This window comes from Colossoma macropomum, unplaced genomic scaffold (genome assembly GCF_904425465.1).
Source record: "Colossoma macropomum unplaced genomic scaffold, Colossoma_macropomum, whole genome shotgun sequence".
Lineage (NCBI taxonomy): Eukaryota > Metazoa > Chordata > Actinopteri > Characiformes > Serrasalmidae > Colossoma > Colossoma macropomum.
In genome coordinates, this window is record NW_023496020.1 from 968,764 (window position 1) to 989,957 (window position 21,194).

The 21,194-nt window shown below is 42.0% G+C and overlaps 1 protein-coding gene across 1 annotated transcript in view; it reads left to right on the plus strand.

The window, feature by feature from the left end:
• fbn1 (fibrillin 1) overlaps positions 1–21,194 on the plus strand; it is a 165,256-nt gene that overhangs the window by 37,195 nt on the left and 106,867 nt on the right. The window contains exons 8-10 of the mRNA XM_036564582.1: positions 5,757–5,882; positions 14,265–14,390; positions 19,414–19,566. Coding sequence (XP_036420475.1) covers positions 5,757–5,882; positions 14,265–14,390; positions 19,414–19,566 — 405 coding nt within the window. The remainder of the gene's footprint in view (positions 1–5,756; positions 5,883–14,264; positions 14,391–19,413; positions 19,567–21,194) is intronic.

Genomic DNA, 21,194 nt, shown 5'->3' on the forward strand with positions numbered 1-21,194 from the left:
TAAACTTCCTAAATCACGAAATCCGTCTCTGGGCCGAGACCCACCCTCTGCACCCAATAGCAAGCAGTGCCAGCAGCAACGCTTCTGCTCTTTGGTCGATCCTGTTATCCAGGGGTATCGTGGTGAAATTGCTGGAATTAAAATGCCTCTCAAAAGCATTTTTTGCACCAAATTAAGCTCTGGTGTAGTTAGTCCTTTATCGATTAAGTCCAACTTTTCTTTAAAAGTTAATCTAGAAAACGGTATGGATAATAAATTAACAGTAATGTCCTCCTCACTAACAGTAACGTTACTCTTGAATTCCGAACCAACAAGCCAGCTAGCTTTTTATCGCTAACTTCGTCCCACAACGGGCACCCATGTAGAGAGAAGATATGATTGGTCAGTTTTACTGTCATTTGAAATGGGTATCTCATTGAATTACTATTGCCCTCTGTAAATTTAAAGCTGGACAACCAATCACTAACATATCGCCTAGGTTCCCCTCTAGGTTCTATATAGAACCTTTTTAAAAATGGTTCTATATATAGCACCAACATAGGTTCTTCTATTGTTACAAGCTTCACACTGTATCTATAGTAGAACCCTTTTTTGATGCAATATATTACCATATACACCACATTCTCAGTCAATTTGAAGAATGATTTCACCATATCAAGAACCATTTAAGCATGCAATATAGAACCATTGTCTTTACCAAAGAACTGTTGAAGATCCATCTTTTCAAAGGTTGTATTTAAAAGACTTTGCATTGCATCTATGGAAATTGGACAGCTAGCACCATTCTCAGACAGTGAGAAGTCTCAGAACAAGAGTTGTTCATGAGTTTTGTTTGTGAAGCAGTACATACCGCACCACAAACTTCTGAGAACCCATACAAACCCCCCAACCCCCCACAAACCTCTGGAAACCCTACAAAACTACTGCAAATGTCTAGGAATCCCTACAAGCCCCTGAAAACCCCTACAACCCCATACAAACCTCTGGGAACCCCTACAAAACACATCTACAAACATCTGAGAACCACTACAGACCACACAAAAACTCATACAAACATCTGAGAACCACTACAAACCCCACAAAAAACTCATACAAACCTCTGAGAACCCCTACAAACACCTGAGGACCACTACAAACCTCACAGAAACCCCTACCACCCTCACAAAAAACCCTACAAACCCATAAGAACCCCTATAAACTACTACAAACCTCTGGGAACCTCTACAAAACACCTACAAACCTCGGGGGACCCCTACAAAACACGTACAAACTTCGGAGATCCCCTGCAAACTTCTGAGAACCCCTCCAATCTCCTACAAACTGAAGAACCTTGTTCTTTCTGGCTCAAATGGTGTGTTTTTGCTTCAAAACATGTTTGTTTTGCTGCTGACTCAAGTGTGTTTTGAGTCAGCACGGTAATTGACCGTATGCTGCAGATGCAGCAGATGCAGATCAGGATGAAAAATGCTGGCGAATTCCTCTAGGTTTCTGTGATTGGTTAGATTTTGTCTCCAATAAATGGTAAGTACTACTCAGCTATCTTTCTGAGTGGGCGTGTGACGTCTGTCGGCGGGCTAAAATTACAGCACACCACTACTTACAGTGTAAAACACACATACACACACCCAGCACATGCATAGATACACTCCGTGGTGTTAGTGTGTGGAGACAGGCGGTGTGTTGCTGGTGCGGCTGTGCTGAGGCTTTAGCCTAACTAGCCATCAGACTTGGCCTTCAGTCCCACAGGCCTGAGAACTCAACCGTGAACCCCAAAGGTCATGGTTTCAATCCCACTGGAGAACATCCAGCTACTGCCAGTGTGCTCTAGCGGACACTGTCTTAACTCACGCTCTGCTTAGAGGAGGAGTGTCCTGCTCCAGTTTTCAAGGCTCTTGGCCTGTTTCCCTGCTCAAGTGCACCCGATTTCAGCAGGCATGCTCAAGAAGGGAAATCGCCAAAATGTACCCGACTAAAGGCCTCCAGAAAAACCCTTGGAGCCCCCTGTTCTTGAGAAATTACCCTTTTGCTGCACTGGAGTATACAGCACTTACCCTCACACTCTAGAACACAATGCTTGCCCTATCGCTCTGGAAATTTATGTTCTGCTGCTCAGAACACCCACTACTCTGGATTACAGTACGTGGAATAATTAGGCAACATTCTGGCAGACTAAATCAAATGTCCTTGGGCCCCACTTTGGGCATCACTGCTCTAGAGTGCAGTATGTTAACTTGTCTGCTCTGATGCAGTACCTAGAGTAAAATATTAGCCCATACATTCAGAGTGCTTAATCTCTGCTGCTCTAGAGTGCTCTACTCTTCTAGAGTGTTGTTTTTCAGTTCCAGTCAAGGGGACCCTCTACCCTGTACAGTCTCCAGCATCCCCTGCCTCAACACATTTGGTCCAGCTGATGAAGGGCTTGATAAATAGGTGACATAACAAATCATGTGTTCTGCTCTAGAGTGTGGCACTTTACAGACCTGCTGCTCTAGAGTGTAATGCATTAAAAATCTAATGCTCCAGAGTGTGTTTTGGTAAAAACCTGCAGCTCTAGACTGCAGTATGTAAAAAAACCCAGCTGTAGAGTGTGATATGTTAAAAAAAACTTGCTGCTCTAGACTGTGATATGTAAAAAACGTGCTGCTCTAGAGTGTGTTATGCTAAAAATCTGCTGCCCTAAAATGTGGTCCATTATAGACCTATTACTCTAATGCAGTGCATTAAAAATCCTGCTGCTCTTGAGTGCATTTTGTTGCAACCCTGCTTATCTAGATTGGCCTATGTGAAAAATATGCTGCTCTAGAATGCTGTACACTGCGATGGACTGGCGACCTGTCCAGGGTGTATCCTGCCTTCCGCCCAATGACAGCTGGGATAGGCTCCAGCGCCCCACCGCGACCCAGAAGGATAAGCGGTTTAGATGATGGATGGATGGATAGAATGCTGTACATATGCTCTATAGCAATGTGGCGAAAATCTCTTGGAGTGCATTTTGCTGACAACCTGTATGTTAAAAGCCTGTGGTATGTTAACAACCTGGTGCTCTAGAGTGCAGTATGTTAAAAACCTGCTACTTTAGGGTGCGGCATGATTTAAAACCTGCTGCTCTAGAGTGCAGCATGTTAAAAAACTTGCTGCTCTAGAGTGCATTATATTAAAAATCTGCTGTTCTAAGGGGATATGTAAAAAAACCTGCTGCTCTAGAGTGCTGTATGTTTACAACTTGTTGCTCTAGTGTTCACTACATTGAAAATCTGCTGCCCTAGAGCTCAGTTTGCTGAAAACCTGCTGCTCTAGAGTGCAATATGTCTGGCTTTGCTAGAGTTCAGCACATAAATGCTTATTACTGTAGAAAATTATACCTAAAAAACACACTCCTCTAGACTATGAAACATGAACATACATTTCCCTAGAGTTTAGTACTGAGAGACCCTCTGCTCTGGAGAGCGGTTCTTATGCGGCTGGACGGAATCGTCTGCTCTGCGGGCTGCTCTAGAGGAAGGTGCACAGTGGACCGAACTTTAATCAGTTTATCAGAGTGATGTGGAGCCAAACTGTGGGTCGTGTCTGAGGCCTTTCCTGAGCCTGAGCCACGCGCGGCTCTGTTTGGCCCTGACGCTCCGTCCTCCAGCTGGGTAAATTCCTCTAACGTCTGGCTGTCTGACCACGCTGAGGAGAATTAGCAGACGCCGCCCTCCCCTTTCCCTCCCTCCCTCTCTCTCTCTCTCTATGTCTTTCTCTCCTTCCTGCTCTTACTCTCACATTCTCTTTTCCTGTCAGCCTCCCTTCTTTCTCTCTTCATACCCCTCTATCTGTCTCTTTCCATCTTTCCATCTTGCGCTCCCTTTCTCTTTCTATGCTTTTTCACTATTTTTCTTTCTTATGTGCTGCTCTGCTAATCTCTGTCTCTTACTTCTCTTCACTCCCTACTGCTCTTATTTATCACCCAGTGTGTGTGTGTGTGCGTTTAAGGACTGCATTCCTGTGTGTAAAGTTATTTGGCTGCCACACGTTTGCTGTGTACTCCATATTTTTTAGTGTTTCTCTCGACACTGAATGTGTGTGTTAGAAATAGCCTATGTCTGTGTGTCTGCCTACGTCTGTTAAACTGTAATTCACAGCTATAAGAGAGTTGATGTAATTGACATGTGCTGAGGCCGTGTGCCAAACCACACGCACATGCACACGCTCCACACATGTACCAGTCTCACATACACTCAGGAGTAACACGTGTCTGTTTTATATTTCCGATACATGTCAATACACGTGTGTGTCTGTTTCATATTTGGTTCAGTGACAAATAAAGCTTTCAAAATGATAATTCCAAAAATTCATAAATTATTAAATAAAAAGGATGTGATGTGCATCATTATCTACAAGAATTTATTCGGTGTATTATTTGTTCTATAGCTTTCATAATAGTATAAACAGGATAATCAATTTTACCACTTAAAATGGCGCAACCACATATTAATGAAAAATATTATTCATTAAATTTACTTATGACTGTCTTTGTAGTCATCGTACTCTGACATAGACACCTTTTGTTCTTGAACTCACACATTTTTAAGGCTTTCCTGGAGTCACACCAGCTCCCATGGTAAACTGGTCCAAAAAAAAATGTTCCTCAAGGGTTCTTTAGTAAAGACAATGGTTCTATATAAAATCATGAACACTCAAAGAATCATTTGCATGATTAAATGATTTTTTTCACATGGTGAAATGGTTATTTAGATTGATAGAGAATGTGCTGTAGATGGTTCTATATAGAACCTTTTTGAAAAGAGTTTTACTTACCCTGCCTCAACTTCCTGTAATCCGTCTGAAAGTTTTTCACGTTGAAACCATGGTTTAGTTTGATCCGGACTAAGACCACCTCTTTTGGTCAGGCCAAATTTTGGTCTAAGGTATCTTTTGTACTATTTTTATTTGGACTAAACTGAAAGTCTGAAGGTCTGGTCCAAACAAGGTAGAAGTGAAAGCACCCTAAAGTAAGATATCAGAAAGTTTATACAGTGTACAGAACCCAAACCTGAGCCTGATGCTCTGGAGTCACTGAGGGCTCTAATGCTGCGCTCACATGTTTGTGTAAAAAAAAAAAGGTCATTCTGTACCTCACAGCGGTACGTGGCCGACAGCAGCATGAAGCCATGCAAACGTTGCCATGCACCTAAAAAAACGTTGCCAGCACCCAAAAAAAGAGTGAAATGGTTCTTCAGATTGATGGAGAATGTGATGTAATGGTTCTATATAGCACCAAAAGGGTTTGTCTATCGTCACAATGTCAAGCTTGTAAAAATAGAAGAACTCTTTTTCAAAAAGGTTCTATACGGACCCATATACCGTGCCTAAGGAACCATATGCTGCACAAAAGGAACCTTTGAAGAGCCATGTGCAAGTGTAACTCAAAAATACCCACTTTTTCTTAAAAGTATGTCAAATAATAACAACAACAATTTATTTTGAATTTTATATTTCATTTTTTTAACTAAGACCCTTTTTAATAGTTTACCTGATCTGCATATATGTTTGGATGGTTGCACCACCTGACATTTTCACATTTTATTCACTTCATTCAAATGCACACATCATTTCTACATGACTAAATTATGTTGATATGTTTTACTCGTGTGGAAACTATGTACACATTTGAGTCGAGCAAATTCAGTGCATCAGTTTATATGATTGTGTGTGTTCAAACAGACATTTTTATATTATTTTAAAGCATATTTGTGCCTCTGTGTTTGTGGGTGCAGACGTGGACGAGTGCCAAGCCATTCCTGGTCTCTGTCAGGGAGGGAACTGTATCAACACCGTCGGCTCGTTCGAGTGCAAGTGCCCCGCTGGACACAGATTCAACGAGATCAGCCAGAAATGTGAAGGTGAGTTCCTTTGACAGACCTGTGATCTTCTCTGTCTCTGCTCATTCTCTGCTCAAATGGTAATGCTGCTGAAATTATCATCTCAGGTGAGACTCATGCCTGGTTGCCTTGTACCATTCCTCACCCCCCTCCTCTTTATGTAACACCATGGGATCCTTTACCCACCCTGGCGTAAAGAGCCAGTGGGCGTCTGTGCTTTTAAATGCTTTGAGTGACTCTCCAGAATAGGGAGAGGGGTTGAGTATGAGATAAATATAAATGTCAGGAAAACGCAAATTTGGTAGCTTTCCCCCAGTTTAAGTGGGAGTTCAGGGGAAGCTGTATAAGGTTGTTTCTCTTCCAAAGTAAGGTGAGTAATTTTAGCCATCTTTCACCTCTAGTTATGTTTGTGCTGAGCAGCAAACCCAGAAATTCTGTCCCAAATATGGCGGCAATGACAGAAAAATCTCGTGCCTGAAACTCTAGGATAGTGTGATTTATTGTAGTGTGAGTTAAGAAGTTATTTGTATTGAAGTCACAAAAAGATGTTAGTTAGTAGGGCTGTCATGGACTGGGGTTTAGGGAACCAGCCTTGTGACTGGAAGGTTGTCGGTTTGATCCCTTGAGCCAACAGTACCTAGCTCCCAACTGCTGGATAGGGCTGCCCACTGCTCCGGGCAAGTGTGCTCACTGCCCCCTAGTGTGTGTGTTCACTAGTATGTATATGGTGTTTCACTGCACAGATGGGTTAGATTACGGAGGTGAAATTTCCCCGTTGTGGGACTATTAAGGGTCTCTCAATCTTATTGGTTATAGTTATTGGCACAGAAGGTCTATATGTGGAATAACATGCCTGGAGTTTAAGGTGCTGCAGACTGCACTCATTTTCTTTCAGTGAGCTCTTTCTTTCAAGTTCCCAGCTCAGTCGCAGAGATGTGTAGTTCTGCATACAGGCGCTGAACTCAGGACTGGACAGATTGTTGTTCTTGATTTCTTCTTCTGAAGACAGATGGAGGTGTGTGTAAAAAGCTGTTTCTGTCGAGTTTAGAGAGAACCGCACTGCAGGTTTATTGATGGTGTTTGAGCTGAAGAAGTGAGTTGGATTTGATCTGGCCCAGTTCAGGCCTTAAATTAAACCCAATTAGAGCCTTCTAGTTTATGAAACGTCTGTGTTTAAACTCTCGCTGGCCGGGTGGGCGCGTAGCTATGAAAGGAAGGTTGGGCTGCATGTGTGTGGGTGTGGTTGTTAATTTGATGCTGCAGAATTGAGAGGCACTTCATAGACGTGATTCTGCTGCACGAGCAGCTTGTTTAGCACTTGCTTTTTTTTTTTTTGAACAATAGAATACCTTTTTATTTTATCTAGTATCTCTTTTTTATTTTAGCACAGAGGAAGCTAGAACTGGGTGGTCTAGGATTGGTTGGTGTGCCAGAAGAACTGGTCAGCGTATCGGTTATGTGTTTGGCAGGTTGCTGGTTCTGGTTTTACATGTAGCAGCCTGTTGGTTCTGGTTCTGTTGTTTGCAGGTTGGTGGTTCTGGTGGTTGTGTGGTTAGTAGATTGCTCTGGGGGTTGTATGGTTGGCAGGTTGTTGGATCTGGTGTTTCTGTGGATAACACATTGTTGGTTCTGTTGGTAGGCTATTGATTCTGGTGGTTGTTTGTCATTGTCAGGGTGTTGGCTCATGCAGTTCTGTGGTTGGCAGGATGTTTGGTCTGGTTCTCTGATTGGCAGCCTGTTGATTTTGGTACTTGTTTGTTCTGGTGGTTGCATGGTTGGCAGGCTGTTTGTTCTGGTGGTTGTATCATTGGCAGGCTGTTTGTTCTGGTGGTTGTATGGTTGGCAGGCTGTTTGTTCTGGTGGTTGTATGGTTGGCAGGCTGTTTGTTCAGGTGGTTGTATGGTTGGCAGGCTGTTTGTTCTGGTGGTTTTGTTGTTGGCAGGGTGTCTGTTCTGGTGGTTTTGTGGTTGGCAGGCTGTTTGTTCAGGTGGTTGTATCGTTGGCAGGCTGTTTGTTCTGGTGGTTTTGTTGTTGGCAGGGTGTTTGTTCTGGTGGTTGTATCATTGGCAGGCTGTTTGTTCTGGTGGTTGTATGGTTGGCAGGCTGTTTGTTCTGGTGGTTGTATGGTTGGCAGGCTGTTTGTTCTGGTGGTTGTATCGTTGACAGGCTGTTTGTTCTGGTGGTTTTGTTGTTGGCAGGGTGTTTGTTCTGGTGGTTTTGTTGTTGGCAGGGTGTCTGTTCTGGTGGTTGTATGGTTGGCAGGCTGTTTGTTCTGGTGGTTGTATGGTCGGCAGGCTGTTTGTTCTGGTGGTTGTATAGTTGGCAGGGTATTTGTTCTGGTGGTTGTATGGTTGGCAGGCTGTTTGTTCTGGTGGTTTTGTGGTTGGCAGGATGTTTGTTCTGGTGGTTGTATCATTGGCAGGCTGTTTGTTCTGGTGGTTTTATGGTTGGGCAGGCTGTTTGTTCTGGTGGTTGTATCATTGGCAGACTGTTTGTTCTGGTGGTTGTATCGTTGGCAGGCTGTTTGTTCTGGTGGTTGTATAGTTGGCAGGCTGTTTGTTCTGGTGGTTGTATGGTTGGCAGGCTGTTTGTTCTGGTGGTTGTATAGTTGGCAGGGTATTTGTTCTTGTGGTTGTATGGTTGGCAGGCTGTTTGTTCTGGTGGTTTTGTGGTTGGCAGGCTGTTTGTTCTGGTGGTTGTATCATTGGCAGGCTGTTTGTTCTGGTGGTTTTGTTGTTGGCAGGCTATTTGTTCTGGTGGCTTTGTGTTTGGCAGGCTGTTTGTTCTGGTGGTTGTATCATTGGCAGGCTGTTTGTTCTGGTGGTTTTGTTGTTGGCAGGGTGTTTGCTCTGGTGGTTGTATCATTGGCAGGCTGTTTGTTCTGGTGGTTGTATCGTTGGCAGGCTATTTGTTCAGGGGGTTGTATAGTTGGCAGGGTATTTGTTCTGGTGCTTGTCTCATTGGCAGACTGTTTGTTCTGGTGGTTGTATAGTTGGCAGACTGTTTGTTCTGGTGGTTGTATGGTTGGGCAGGCTGTTTGGTCTGGTGGTTGTATTGTTGGCAGGCTGTTTGTTCAGGTGGTTGTATGGTTGGCAGGCTGTTTGTTCTGGTGGTTGTATTGTTGGCAGGCTGTTTGTTCAGGTGGTTGTATCGTTGGCAGGCTGTTTGGTCTGGTGGTTGTATCGTTGGCAGGCTATTTGTTCTGGTGGTTGTATAGTTGGCAGGCTGTTTGTTCTGGTGGTTTTGTGGTTGGCAGGCTGGTGGTTTTGTGTTTGGCAGGCTGTTTGTTCTGGTGGTTTTGTGGTTGGCAGGCTGTTTGTTCTGGTGGTTGTATCATTGGCAGGCTGTTTGTTCAGGTGGTTGTATCATTGGCAGGCTGTTTGTTCAGGTGGTTGTATCGTTGGCAGGCTATTTGTTCTGGTGGTTGTATAGTTGGCAGGCTGTTTGTTCTGGTGGTTGTATCGTTGGCAGGCTGTTTGTTCTGGTGGTTGTATCATTGGCAGGCTGTTTGTTCAGGTGGTTGTATCATTGGCAGGCTGTTTGTTCAGGTGGTTGTATGGTTGGCAGGCTATTTGTTCTGGTGGTTGTATAGTTGGCAGGCTGTTCTGGTGGTTGTATCACTGGCAGGCTGTTTGTTCTGGTGGTTGTATCACTGGCAGGCTGTTTGGTCTGGTGGTTGTATCATTGGCAGGCTATTTGTTCTGGTGGTTTTGTGTTTGGCAGGTTGTTTGTTCTGCTGGCTCTGTAGTTAGCAGGTTGTTGGTTTTGGTTCTCTGTTAGGCAGGCTGTTGGTTTTGGTTCTCTGTTAGGCAGGCTATTGGCAGGCTATGGTTCATTGGCAGGCTGTTTGTTCTGGTGGTTGTATAGTTGGCAGGCTGTTTGTTCTGGTGGTTGTATGGTTGGCAGGCTGTTTGTTCAGGTGGTTTTGTGTTTTGCAGGTTGTTTGTTCTGCTGGCTCTGTAGTTAGCAGGCTGTTGGTTTTGGTTCTCTGTTAGGCAGGCTGTTGGTTTTGGTTCTTTGTTAGGCAGGCTACTGGTTTTGGTTCTTTTGGTTCTCTGTTATGCAGGCTGTTGGTTTTGGTTCTTTGTTAGGCAGGCTGTTGGTTTTGATTCTTTTGGTTCTCTGTTTGGCAGGTTGTTGGTTTCAGTTCTCTGTTTGACAGGCTGTTGGTTTGGGTTCTTTTGGTTCTCTTTAAGGCAGGTTGTTGGTTTTGAATCTCTGGCAGGTTGTAGGTTTTGGTTCTTTGTTAGGCAGGCTGTTGGTTTTGGTTCTTTGTTATGCAGTCTGTTGGTTTTGGTTCTTTGTTAGGCAGGCTGTTGGTTTTGGTTCTTTTGGTTCTCTGCTTGGTAGGCTGTTGGTTTTGGATCTCTGTTAGGCAGGCTGTTGGTTTTGGTTCTCTGTTAGGCAGGCTGTTGGTTTTGGTTCTCTGTTAGGGAGGTTGTCAGTTTTGGTTCTCTGTTAGGCAGGCTGTTGGTTTTGGTTCTTTGTTAGGGAGGTTGTTGGTTTTGCATCTCTGTTTGGCAGGCTGTTGGTTTTGGGTTCTCTGTTTGGTAGGCTGTTGGCTTTGGTTCTCTGTTTGGCAGGCTGTTGGTTTTGGGTTCTCTGTTTGGTAGGCTGTTGGCTTTGGTTCTCTGTTTGGCAGGCTGTTGGTTTTGGGTTCTCTGTTTGGTAGGCTGTTGGTTTTGGTTCACTTTTTGGCAGCCTGAGAGATGCACTCTGCCCCTGCTGATCACTCTGCGATTGTGGGTACACAGGCTTTAAGTTCTGATTTAGAATGTTCTGCTAATTCATTCTGGTTCATTTGGCTTTTGTTATTTTTTTTTGGATTTTCTTAAAACAACTACAAATGTTAGAATGTTAGTGTTTGTTGCTGAAGTGTTTCCTGCTGAGCAGCTCTGGACTGCAGCTGATTTTCTTATAAAGAAAAATTTCTACCCAATAGATCACAGTGGTAAGCAGAACACTCAGTTGAAAGTTCAATTTCCCAAAATTCCCAACTTTTGCCGTCAACCGCAATCAGGCTTACTGTGAATAACTTCACCAAACCATTTATTCACCATTTTAACACAAAGCAGGAATTAAACTACAGATCAGTGATTTTTGGTATTTTGCTGGGCAGCTGTGGTCATCGGACTGAAGGTTCTGCCATCTCTCTAATGCCTGATCCTACTTTATTTAGGCTTTTCATTAATTTGCGGGATTTCTCTAAATGCCTGCTTGCCCACTCCCACTTGAAGGGGTCTGATTTCCCGCCTGCTCCCACGAGCAATACTGAAAATTAGTCCCACACCGCAAGATATTGTGGATAATCAGCCTTTTTTGCTGGCTTTTGGACAGATTACAGGAAGCTGAGGCAGGATAAGTAAAACTCTTTCAAAAAGGTTCTATATAGAACCATCTACAGCACATTCTCCATCAATCTGAAGAACTCCTTCATGATGTAAAGAACCCTTAAATAATGTAAAGGGTTCTCTGAGTGTTCATGGTTCCATGAAGAACCATTTTCTTGACCCATCAGAGCCATGTTTTTAAGAGTGTTGTTATAAGCAGAGAATCAGCATTATGAATGAAGCAGCCAATCAGAACAGAGATAACACATATAAATCAGCCTGTTAAGGGATGAGGAGAGGTTGGAAGATTTATTTCAACTGGTTTTTGGTACATAGAACCACACCAATGTCTCCAGTAGAGCTCAGGAGAAAACAGAAAACATAAAATACGAGAACAATGTAGGATACGGGACAAAAGCAATACACCCTGCAGCTGCCCAATGAGTGGCGTCTGGGCTCGGCTGACCTCTCACTGAGAGAAAGTTCTCTTGGTGTTCACAGGAGAAACAGCCCAGCCTTCACCTCCCAGCTGCCAGACACACACATACACACTCTCTCTCCAGCTGGAGTGTGTTTATAAGAACGGAGAGGGCGGCTATTTTTAGTCCCGCTCCGTTGAATTATAAGGCTCATTACTGAAGCTGTGTTTCGCTAAGGCCAGTAACGGGCACACAGAGCGCAGAGGGAGTCTCTGGACTCAAGAAAGAGCTACAGACTAGCAGACCAGCCATAACACTCACACAGACGCTCGCTGTCGTAACACACACCCTTGCCGCGAGTCCGCCGGGCTCTGAGGAGTCGGTGCGTGGTGATGATTTGAGTTGCTTGCTTCTGCCCAGAAATAATAACATGATTCTGAGAAAGCCTGCAGAACCTCAGATTGGGTTGGGTTATTTTCAAACCAGTATCTGCCGTGGTTGGACCTGTCGTGGTTCCTGGGGCGGATCAGCGTGGCTCTATCATTCTGCCACGGTTAATTTGATGTGAATATGAACTTAGACCCAGCCAGCCTCATTTACCTCAGAACTTTGAGTCTGGACCAGCAGCACTACACACCCATGACCAGATGACCCATGACCATAATACAAATTGAGTACACACTCAATAATGATGGTTCTTCAAGGGTTCTTTAGTAAAGAAAATGGTTTCATAGAGAACCATGGACACTCAAAGCACCCTGTGCATGGTTAACCCTCTGAGGTCCGCAAACTGTTTCTCTCTCTTTGTGATGATCCAGTTCAAACAGTTCCTGAATCTGTAGAGTGGCCCTTTCCATTCCATCTCATCACGAGGTCATACGTGACTCACATCCGGAGTTATGAGGCTATGAAGAGGGGCTGAGATACACGTCATCTGCCTCTCACCATGTGGAACTGGTGGATTTGTGTGTCCGTCTACATTCTGTATGAAACTGACCAATGGACAATCACTAAGGACTGACCCATCACGCCGGAAACCCTTCATTCTTCATTCAGTCCACATCAGAGACACATGTGAAATGGTGTGCAGAGTGTTTACAGCTGCTGAAGTTGCTGTAGCTGTTTTGGAAAGTAGTGATGAAGATAACGGAGCATTTCGATATGAAACATATGAGGATCATGTTATATAAAGAGCCTTTAAAGGAGAGTTTAAGAAGATATGGACAAATCGAGAGAATGGCCTCAGACCACAGAGGGGTGAATGGTTCTTTGAATCATGAAAGGGTTCTTTAACTTTGCTCTAAATGCTCTTTAGAAGCTCTCAGGACAATTATTCATGTTTTCTGGCAGTGCCCTCGAGTGAATCATCTCTGGGAAATGACAGCTTCCTTTGTCGCTGCTGTTTTAGAAGTAGATCTGCTCTTATATTAAGCTTTGTTTCCGCTCAGAGATATTCTAATATTTTATATAATATTTTATATAATATTTTAACTTGAAACCCAGACAAAAGAAAATAGTAATAGCCTCTCTGACTGCAGTGAAGAAAGTGATTTTAAAATTTTGTGCAGAACTGAGCATGCACAAGATCTAAACTTCTACATGGTACCAAAAAAGGGCTGTTTGGCTTGTAACAATAGTGGTGCTATGTAGAACCCTTTTCAAATAGGGTACATCTCAGTACCTTCAGTCAGGGAACAGTCAGAGCCCCTAAAGAGATGTGGTGTATTTTTTTAGGAACAAATCTGGTGTGCACCACATGCTGTCAAGTGTGTACCAGATACACATAGTATCCAGTCTGCACTTGATAGTATCTGGTGCTCACCTGATAGTACCTGGAGTGTGTGTCTGTGGGTGCGACACACATCAACAATCTGATTGGACGTTGCATAAAGTTCATCCAGAAGGAAAGAAGAGAGCAGAGAAATCAGAGTAAATGTGTCAGTTATGTGGGTATATTGTCGTCTCTTACCACGTTATGACACATCATGACACGCTTTTGTTTGATGTAAATTATTCAAAAAATTGTATTAAATAAGAGGTAAATCATTTCACATGTATGTGCTTCTTATTGACCGACAGTGTAGATCTTACCTTGAGCATATGGTTTTATGGACTGTAAAAGGAGAAACAGTCCAGGCTCTCTTAATTCAGTTTTTGCTTTAAAAATATATAACATTAAAAATATATAACAAAAAAAAATGTTAGGCTTCAAATGTGGTTGGGTGTATGGGTTGTGATTTGGTGCTGATACATGCTCACTGTCCCATAATGCATTGCATTCAGATATACATCTCACTGCAGTGGTGAGGGTCGTACTCGCAGTAGTTGCCAGTTTATCTCACATTCCAAAAATGTGTATTTATTTTATTCCTGTATGAAACCTCACATCTCTTTTTTTGTCATTTTCCAGTTTTTGATATAATGTGAAAATGCCTTTTGTCCTTTGTACACTGTATGTAAATTTCATGATGTTCGGCCCAAAACCAAACAGCCCAAAATTGCTTGGAAAAAAGTCAAGTTCCATTGACTTGCATTAAAAGTTAAGGATGTTTTTGCTATTTTGAAGATACAAGATTTCGTTCCGTTCTTGTTCCGACAGCAGTGTTATTGTTTTTCTCATTCCCTCTCGCTCTGCTCCTCTCTCCATTTTCCAGACATTGACGAGTGCTCGAACATCCCAGGCTTGTGCAGTGGTGGCGAATGCTCCAACACCATCGGCAGCTACTTCTGCAGGTGTCCTTTGGGATTTGACACTGCTCTGGACGGGTCACGCTGCATTGGTGAGTTTTCGGCCCAGAACAAAAAACAATCAAACCTCACCGAACAGAATTTTTAAGGCACAGAGGGTCTCTGGCGTGAATAAGGGGGATTCACATTGTTTCTAAACTGCAGTATGCTTCAGTCTTCTATGTTTTAGCATATAAGAAGCTAGTTGGCTAATGCTGTCCTGCTTTTTTGTTCATGCTAAACTCGATTTGTGAAATCAGTGACTGCATGTTTACAACCTGCATGTTTTTGTCCTTAATGGATTTCTGTGAAGCTGCTTTGTGACAACATCAGTTGTAAAAAGCGCTATACAAATAAATTTGACTTGACTTGACTTGACAACCGTCACTGAAGGCCTGCCCGCAGATTTATATGATTGGTCAGCACAGAAAAAGCTGACAGGATATAGGCTACTTGAACATGTTTCTGCTCAGGGTACCAAAAGGGCTTTGCAGAAAAAGCTTTTTATTATTAAACATTTTAACAAAAAAATAAAAAAAAAAACAGAACTATGGTTGCTAAACTGTATTTTCAGGAGGTAATAGTTGTTGTACTTAAACAGTCCACGCATTACTCTTATAGTTTTATATGATTCTTGCACAGGCCATGAACTGCATATTGTGCTCATAGTGTGTTGCACCAACAGGGAGTAAATTGAACAGAGTTTGGAGCTAATCAAGTATTTGTTAATCTAGGTTTTATTTTAAACTTGTTGTGTTGCACCACTTAATTTTAAACATGGATTAACAAATTTGTGATTAAAACCTTAATTTGCGATTAAAACCCTGACTTGACATTAATTTTGATTGTTTGTCATGATGGATTCAGCAGTATTAATAAACAGCAACAAGATTATTCTCGACACTGATCGTTATCTATATTATTTCATTTTAAGTGAAAACTAGCACAGAACTACATCAAAGACAGCTCTCACAGCAAAGAAGGAATTCAGATATTTATATATTGTACTGTTATTAGACTTAGCATCAGAGGAGCCATATAGCTCATATACAAAACTCATTGGTCATTTGAATTTAAATGTAAATAGAAACTCTAATTTGAGATTAAATTTAAAATCATTAAATCATAATGCAGAAATCCTGACTTTATGAGTTGGAATATTATTAGAGGCGCCTGTTAGCTCTCTGTGCTGGTCACAGACCCATTAAAAGAAAATAACATTCCTACTTAGCATATATTTAGCATGTGTTTAGACATTTACTGGATATAAATGTAATTTGTAATGTCAAACGCATGCACATTCATGTGATCCTGCTGGTGTGGGTTTCTTCTTTTTCAGTGATTATACACAAAAGCTGTAATTTGAGTGCTTATAGTGCCCCCTTGTGGAGAATCCCCAATATGCTAACAATATGCTATATATATATATATATATATATATGTTTTCCAGAGAACGCTTTTGTAAATTTAAATCACCTCAGCTAGACGTTTAAATCTAATCTCTCATTAAAGTAGTAGAACAACAGGATTACATTTAATTTGGGTGTACTGGAAAACTAAAACCAAGATTAAAATGATGGTTTAAATTTAATCCTGAAGATTTTTTAAAAGTTTACCAGCTGGATCAATAGAAAAACCTTCTTTTTAAATTTATATTTAAGCTTAATCTGTGTTGGTGCAGCCCATCCACAGTCTAATAGCATTACTATTATATTAGACATGATAATTGATGATTATTGATTATTACAGTAGACATGCAGGAGTCTGTGTGTTAGAGTGAGTGAGTGAACTATACAGCAAATACAGAGGTAACAGTAGAGCTCAGGCTCTCCCAGCATGCCCTGCTCTGTGTTATTGTTGGACAGCAGGTAGGAAGATCAGGCCATGTGCAGGTCAGCAAGGTCAGGGTTAAACCATCAACTCTTTCTTAATAATCACACGCTTCCTCTAATTCTTGACCCCTCTGTAACTGAACACACACACTCACATGTGCACATGCACACACACACACACACACAGGTTAGAACAGTGCTGAATCCTTTCCAGAATCCCGTGCAGCAGAATTTAGGTCAGTAGTCGGGCGTTGGTGATTTTCACAACAATGAGCTCTTTTCTATCCATGAGCTGAGTTAGAGAGAGAGAGTGAGAAAGTGAGGGGGATGAGAGAGGAGAGAGAGGAAGGAAAAAAGATAGAGAAATGCAGGGAGAGAGAGAGGAGAGTCAAGGGGATAGATGTTGGTGGGAAATATGACTCATTCTGCTCCTGAAATACCCCTCGTTTCTCTCTCTATCTATCTGGAGGTTGTGGGAGATTTCTCTCTCTCTCTCTCTCTCTCTCTCTCCCCCACTGAGATCATATTTATAGTCTTCATTTTTCAAGGCCACGTTCACAAGGACATATTGGTACAGCTCACATCACAATCTAAAGATCTAGAACAGCTCATGTTCAGAGCTACACAATACAACTGTAAAGATCTAGAACAGCTCACGTTCAGAGCTGCACAATACAACTGTGAAGATCTAGAACAGCTCACGTTCAGAGCTGCACAATACAACTGTAAAGATCTACAACAGCTCATGTTCAGAGCTACACAATACAACTGTAAAGATCTAGAACAGCTCACGTTCAGAGCTGCACAATACAACTGTGAAGATCTAGAACAGCTCACGTTCAGAGCTACACAATACAACTGTGAAGATCTAGAACAGCTCACGTTCAGAGCTGCACAATACAACTGTAAAGATCTAGAACAGCTCATGTTCAGAGCTACACAATACAACTGTAAAGATCTAGAACAGCTCACGTTCAGAGCTGCACAATACAACTGTGAAGATCTAGAACAGCTCACATCCAGAGCTGCACAATACAAATGTGAAGATCTAGAACAGCTCACACCCAGAGCTGTACAATCCAACTGTGAAGATCTAGAACAGCTCATATCCAGAGCTGTACAATCCAACTGTGAAGATCTAGAACAGCTCATATCCAGAGCTGTACAATCCAACTGTGAAGATCTAGAACAGCTAATATCCAGAGCTGTACAATCCAACTGTAAAGATCTAGAACAACTTGCATCCAGAGCTACACAATACAATTTTGAAGATCTAGAACATCTCACATCCAGAGCTGCACATTTTAACTATGAAGATCTAGAACAGCTCACATCCAAAGCTGTACAATCCTTCAGGAGTAATAGTCACAGACAAAAAGGAGACATTAGATGCTTCTGGTCCAGATACAAATTCTAATGGTTACAGCATCACAACTGAGAATGACTCCTAGTGCTGGATGAGAAATGATTCTTGGAAGAAGTTCCTGTCTGTAGTTCCGTTGCAGATAAAGATGAGCGTTACTATTTTGGAGAATGAGACTTTAATGAGTAAAGAGGAGACACGTGTGAGATTACTGGGCTCTTTTTCCCAAGACAATCTGATCTGATTGTTGTCTATATCCTTAAAAAAAGGTTCTTCAAGAGTTCTTAACACTCAGGACACTCAGAGAACCCTATGCATGGTTAAAAAGTTCTTTCCATCATGAAAGGGTTCTTTAGACTGATGGATAAAATGCTGTAGATGGTTCTATGTGGAACCTTTTTGAAAAAGGTTTTATATAATACCCAAAAGGGTTCCACTATTGTTACAAGCCAAAGAACCCTTAATTGGTACTATATAGAACCTGTTTTCCTAAGACTGTACACTCTTAAAAATCTGGTTCTTCAAGGAAAATGGATCCATAAAGAACCATGAACTCTCAGAGAACACTTTGCATGAATAAATGGTTCTTTGCATCATTAAATGGTTCTTCACACTGAGAGAGAATATGCTGTAGATGATTCTACGTGGGACCTTTTTGAAAAGGGTTGTCTGGGTGTTCATGGCTTTTTATGGAACTATTTTCTCTACCAACGAACACTTGAAGAACCAGCTTTTTAAGAGTGTACAATCTTATAGATGGTTCTTCAAGGGTTCTTGGTAAAGAAAATGGTTCCATGAAGAAACTTGAACTCTCTGAGAACCCTTTGCATGATAAACGTGTTCTTTACATCATGAAAGCGTTCTTCAGATTGATGGAGAATGTGCTGTTGATAGTTCTATATGCAATCTTTATGAAAAGCATTCTATATAGCACTGAAAAGGGTTCCACTATTGTTACAAGCCAAAGAATTCTTGTTTGGTACTACATAGAACCTGTTTTGCTAAGAGTGTACACTCTGAAAAAGATGGTTCTTCATGGGTTCTTTAGTAAAGAACCATCTACGGCACATTCTAACGAACCCTTTCATGATGGAAAGGTTCTCTGAGTTTTCATGCCTCTTTATGGAACCATCTTTTTGGTGTAGTGTGTTCAACAATCAGATTGTCTGCATTCAGACATTAGGATGGGAAAGTCCAAAAAGGACTGAAGAACCACAGTGTGAGCGCAGCGTTTACACAGGAAGCACATGGTCTGTGGGAATTGAATGTGAAGGGTTCTATCTGAGGTCACATGTTCTTAGCCTGAGAAAGATCTATGCAGTGGAGACACAGAGAGATGAACAAACTCCCATCTTCATCAGGTTGTCTCTCTCTCTCGCTCTTTCCCCTCTCTTTCAGCCCGCTGTGAGAGTTTGATGACCCTGTAGAGAGAGAATATGAATTTCTGGCCAAAACCTTCTTCCAAACATGCAGCCAGACCTCCACCCCCCGTCCAAACTTCTTTCCCCCTCTCTCTATCTCTCTATGTATTTCTCTCTCTCTCTCTCTTTTTCTCCTTTCCTCAGAGCTAAAGTGGGTCAGGGATCTTCAGCTGATGTTGTCTGGCTCTGGGTTTTCAAGAGGATGTTTGTGTGGAAGGAATGCGTGCTATGAACTTAAACTCTGCTAAACACTAAACGCCCCTCTCTTTCTCTCTCTTTCCCTCTCTTTCTCTCTCTTTCTCCCACCGCCTGTGCTTAAATTCAGGATTGTCTGCACATTGCTGAGCAGTTAGGCTGGAATAGTGAAATAATAATCTGTGTGTGGGAGAGAGTTTAGTTGGCTGTGCTGGTGTAATGTGAGAGGCAGTTCAGTGCTAACGTTTTCTCTCGCCCTGTGTAGATGCCCGCTCAGGATTTTGCTATGACAGCCTTATAAACGGTCGTTGCGCAAACCTGAATGCCCAGCGCATGACCAAGAGCCAGTGCTGCTGCAATATCGGCCGCTGCTGGGCTGGAACCACCATACCTGAGATGTGCCCCATCCGTGGAACAGGTATACATCCACATATGCCTGATACAGGTGTACATAGAACTGCTACAGGTATATGTATACACACTACAGGTGTACATATAACTACTACAGATATATGTATACATGCTACAGGTGCACATATAGCTACTACATGTACATATATACATGCTGCTGGTGCACATATATGTGATACAGGTGCACATATACCTGTTAGAGGTACATTTGTACATGCTACAGGTGCACATTTAACTACTACAGTGACATATATACATGCTACAGGTGCACATATAACTATTACAGGTACATATATACATGCTACAGGTGCACATATACTTAATATAGGTGTACCTATACCTGTTGTAGGTACATATATACCTGCTAGAGGTGCACCTGTGCCTACCACACATACACACATACACATACAACTGACACACCTGTACCTGCTGCAAGTGCACATATATGTGGTCCAGGTACATATATCTGCTATACATATACCGTAAACATATACTGGCTAAAGGTCCACGTATACCTGCAACAGGTACATGCATAACTGTGCACGATGCACATTCACTTGCTACAATTCATATATAGTTTCCACAGGCATACATATACCTGTTATAACTGTACATACAGCCACTTGCAAAAGGTTGGGCATCCCTGGTTACATTCCATGTTTTTGTTGCTTTTCTAAGTGTAAATAAGTGAACACTACAGGTGCACATAGTACTGTTACAGGTGCACATATACCTGCTACAGGTATCAGGAATCAGTTGTATTATCATTATTTTTTTATTTTATATGCAACAACAGCTTATTACAAAGACAACACATCAAAATATACCTTTAGATCTTTTAATAGCCACTTTTAACATGTGAGCCATTCTAGATATTCATTTTATTAGAACCTCATTCTTGGTGTTGATTTCTTTAGAAATTCTGGATGTTAGAACTTTAACACAGAGGTGTTGAGTACAGCTATTAATTTTATTGGGACATTCTTGATGTTCTACAGTTTACTCAGTTATTTTATAATCCTCTACAGCTATGTTCATCATTCTGGACCCATTAAATGTTTCTGCATCTTTTACAGCTTCCTTAGAACTGTTTGAAACTTGTGAAGCTGTAGAGCACCAGCATCATATCAGAATAATTTTATGCATTTATATATAGCAGAATGTGTTTTATAGTATTGAAAAGTGCTGACTGTAAACTTTTGAATGAGAAATGCTTTATGAAACTTGGGAGCAGTCTATGTGTATGTATGGAGTGTGGGTGGAGACAAAGGGAAAAACAAGAAAGAAAAGAAAGGCTAAACAGGAAAACAAAACCAGGAGACTGGGAGAACTTTAAAACAATGGACAAACAAATGAAACTCAACTGACTGCTAAACACATAAATGAATACATGAAACTACAGTCTGTGAACAAACATCAGACAACACCAAGAAAGGAACAGGAGAGACACATGGGGTATAAATACTGGGGAAAGGATCACGTGGGACTAATGAGAGGGCTGAACTATAGACAACACACAGGTAAGACAGATAATAAGCGGCGCTTTTCCACCACATGGTACGGCTCAACTCGACTTGACTCTATTGGCATTTGGTACCTGCTATTTTGTTTTCCACTGCAGATATAGCACCTCCT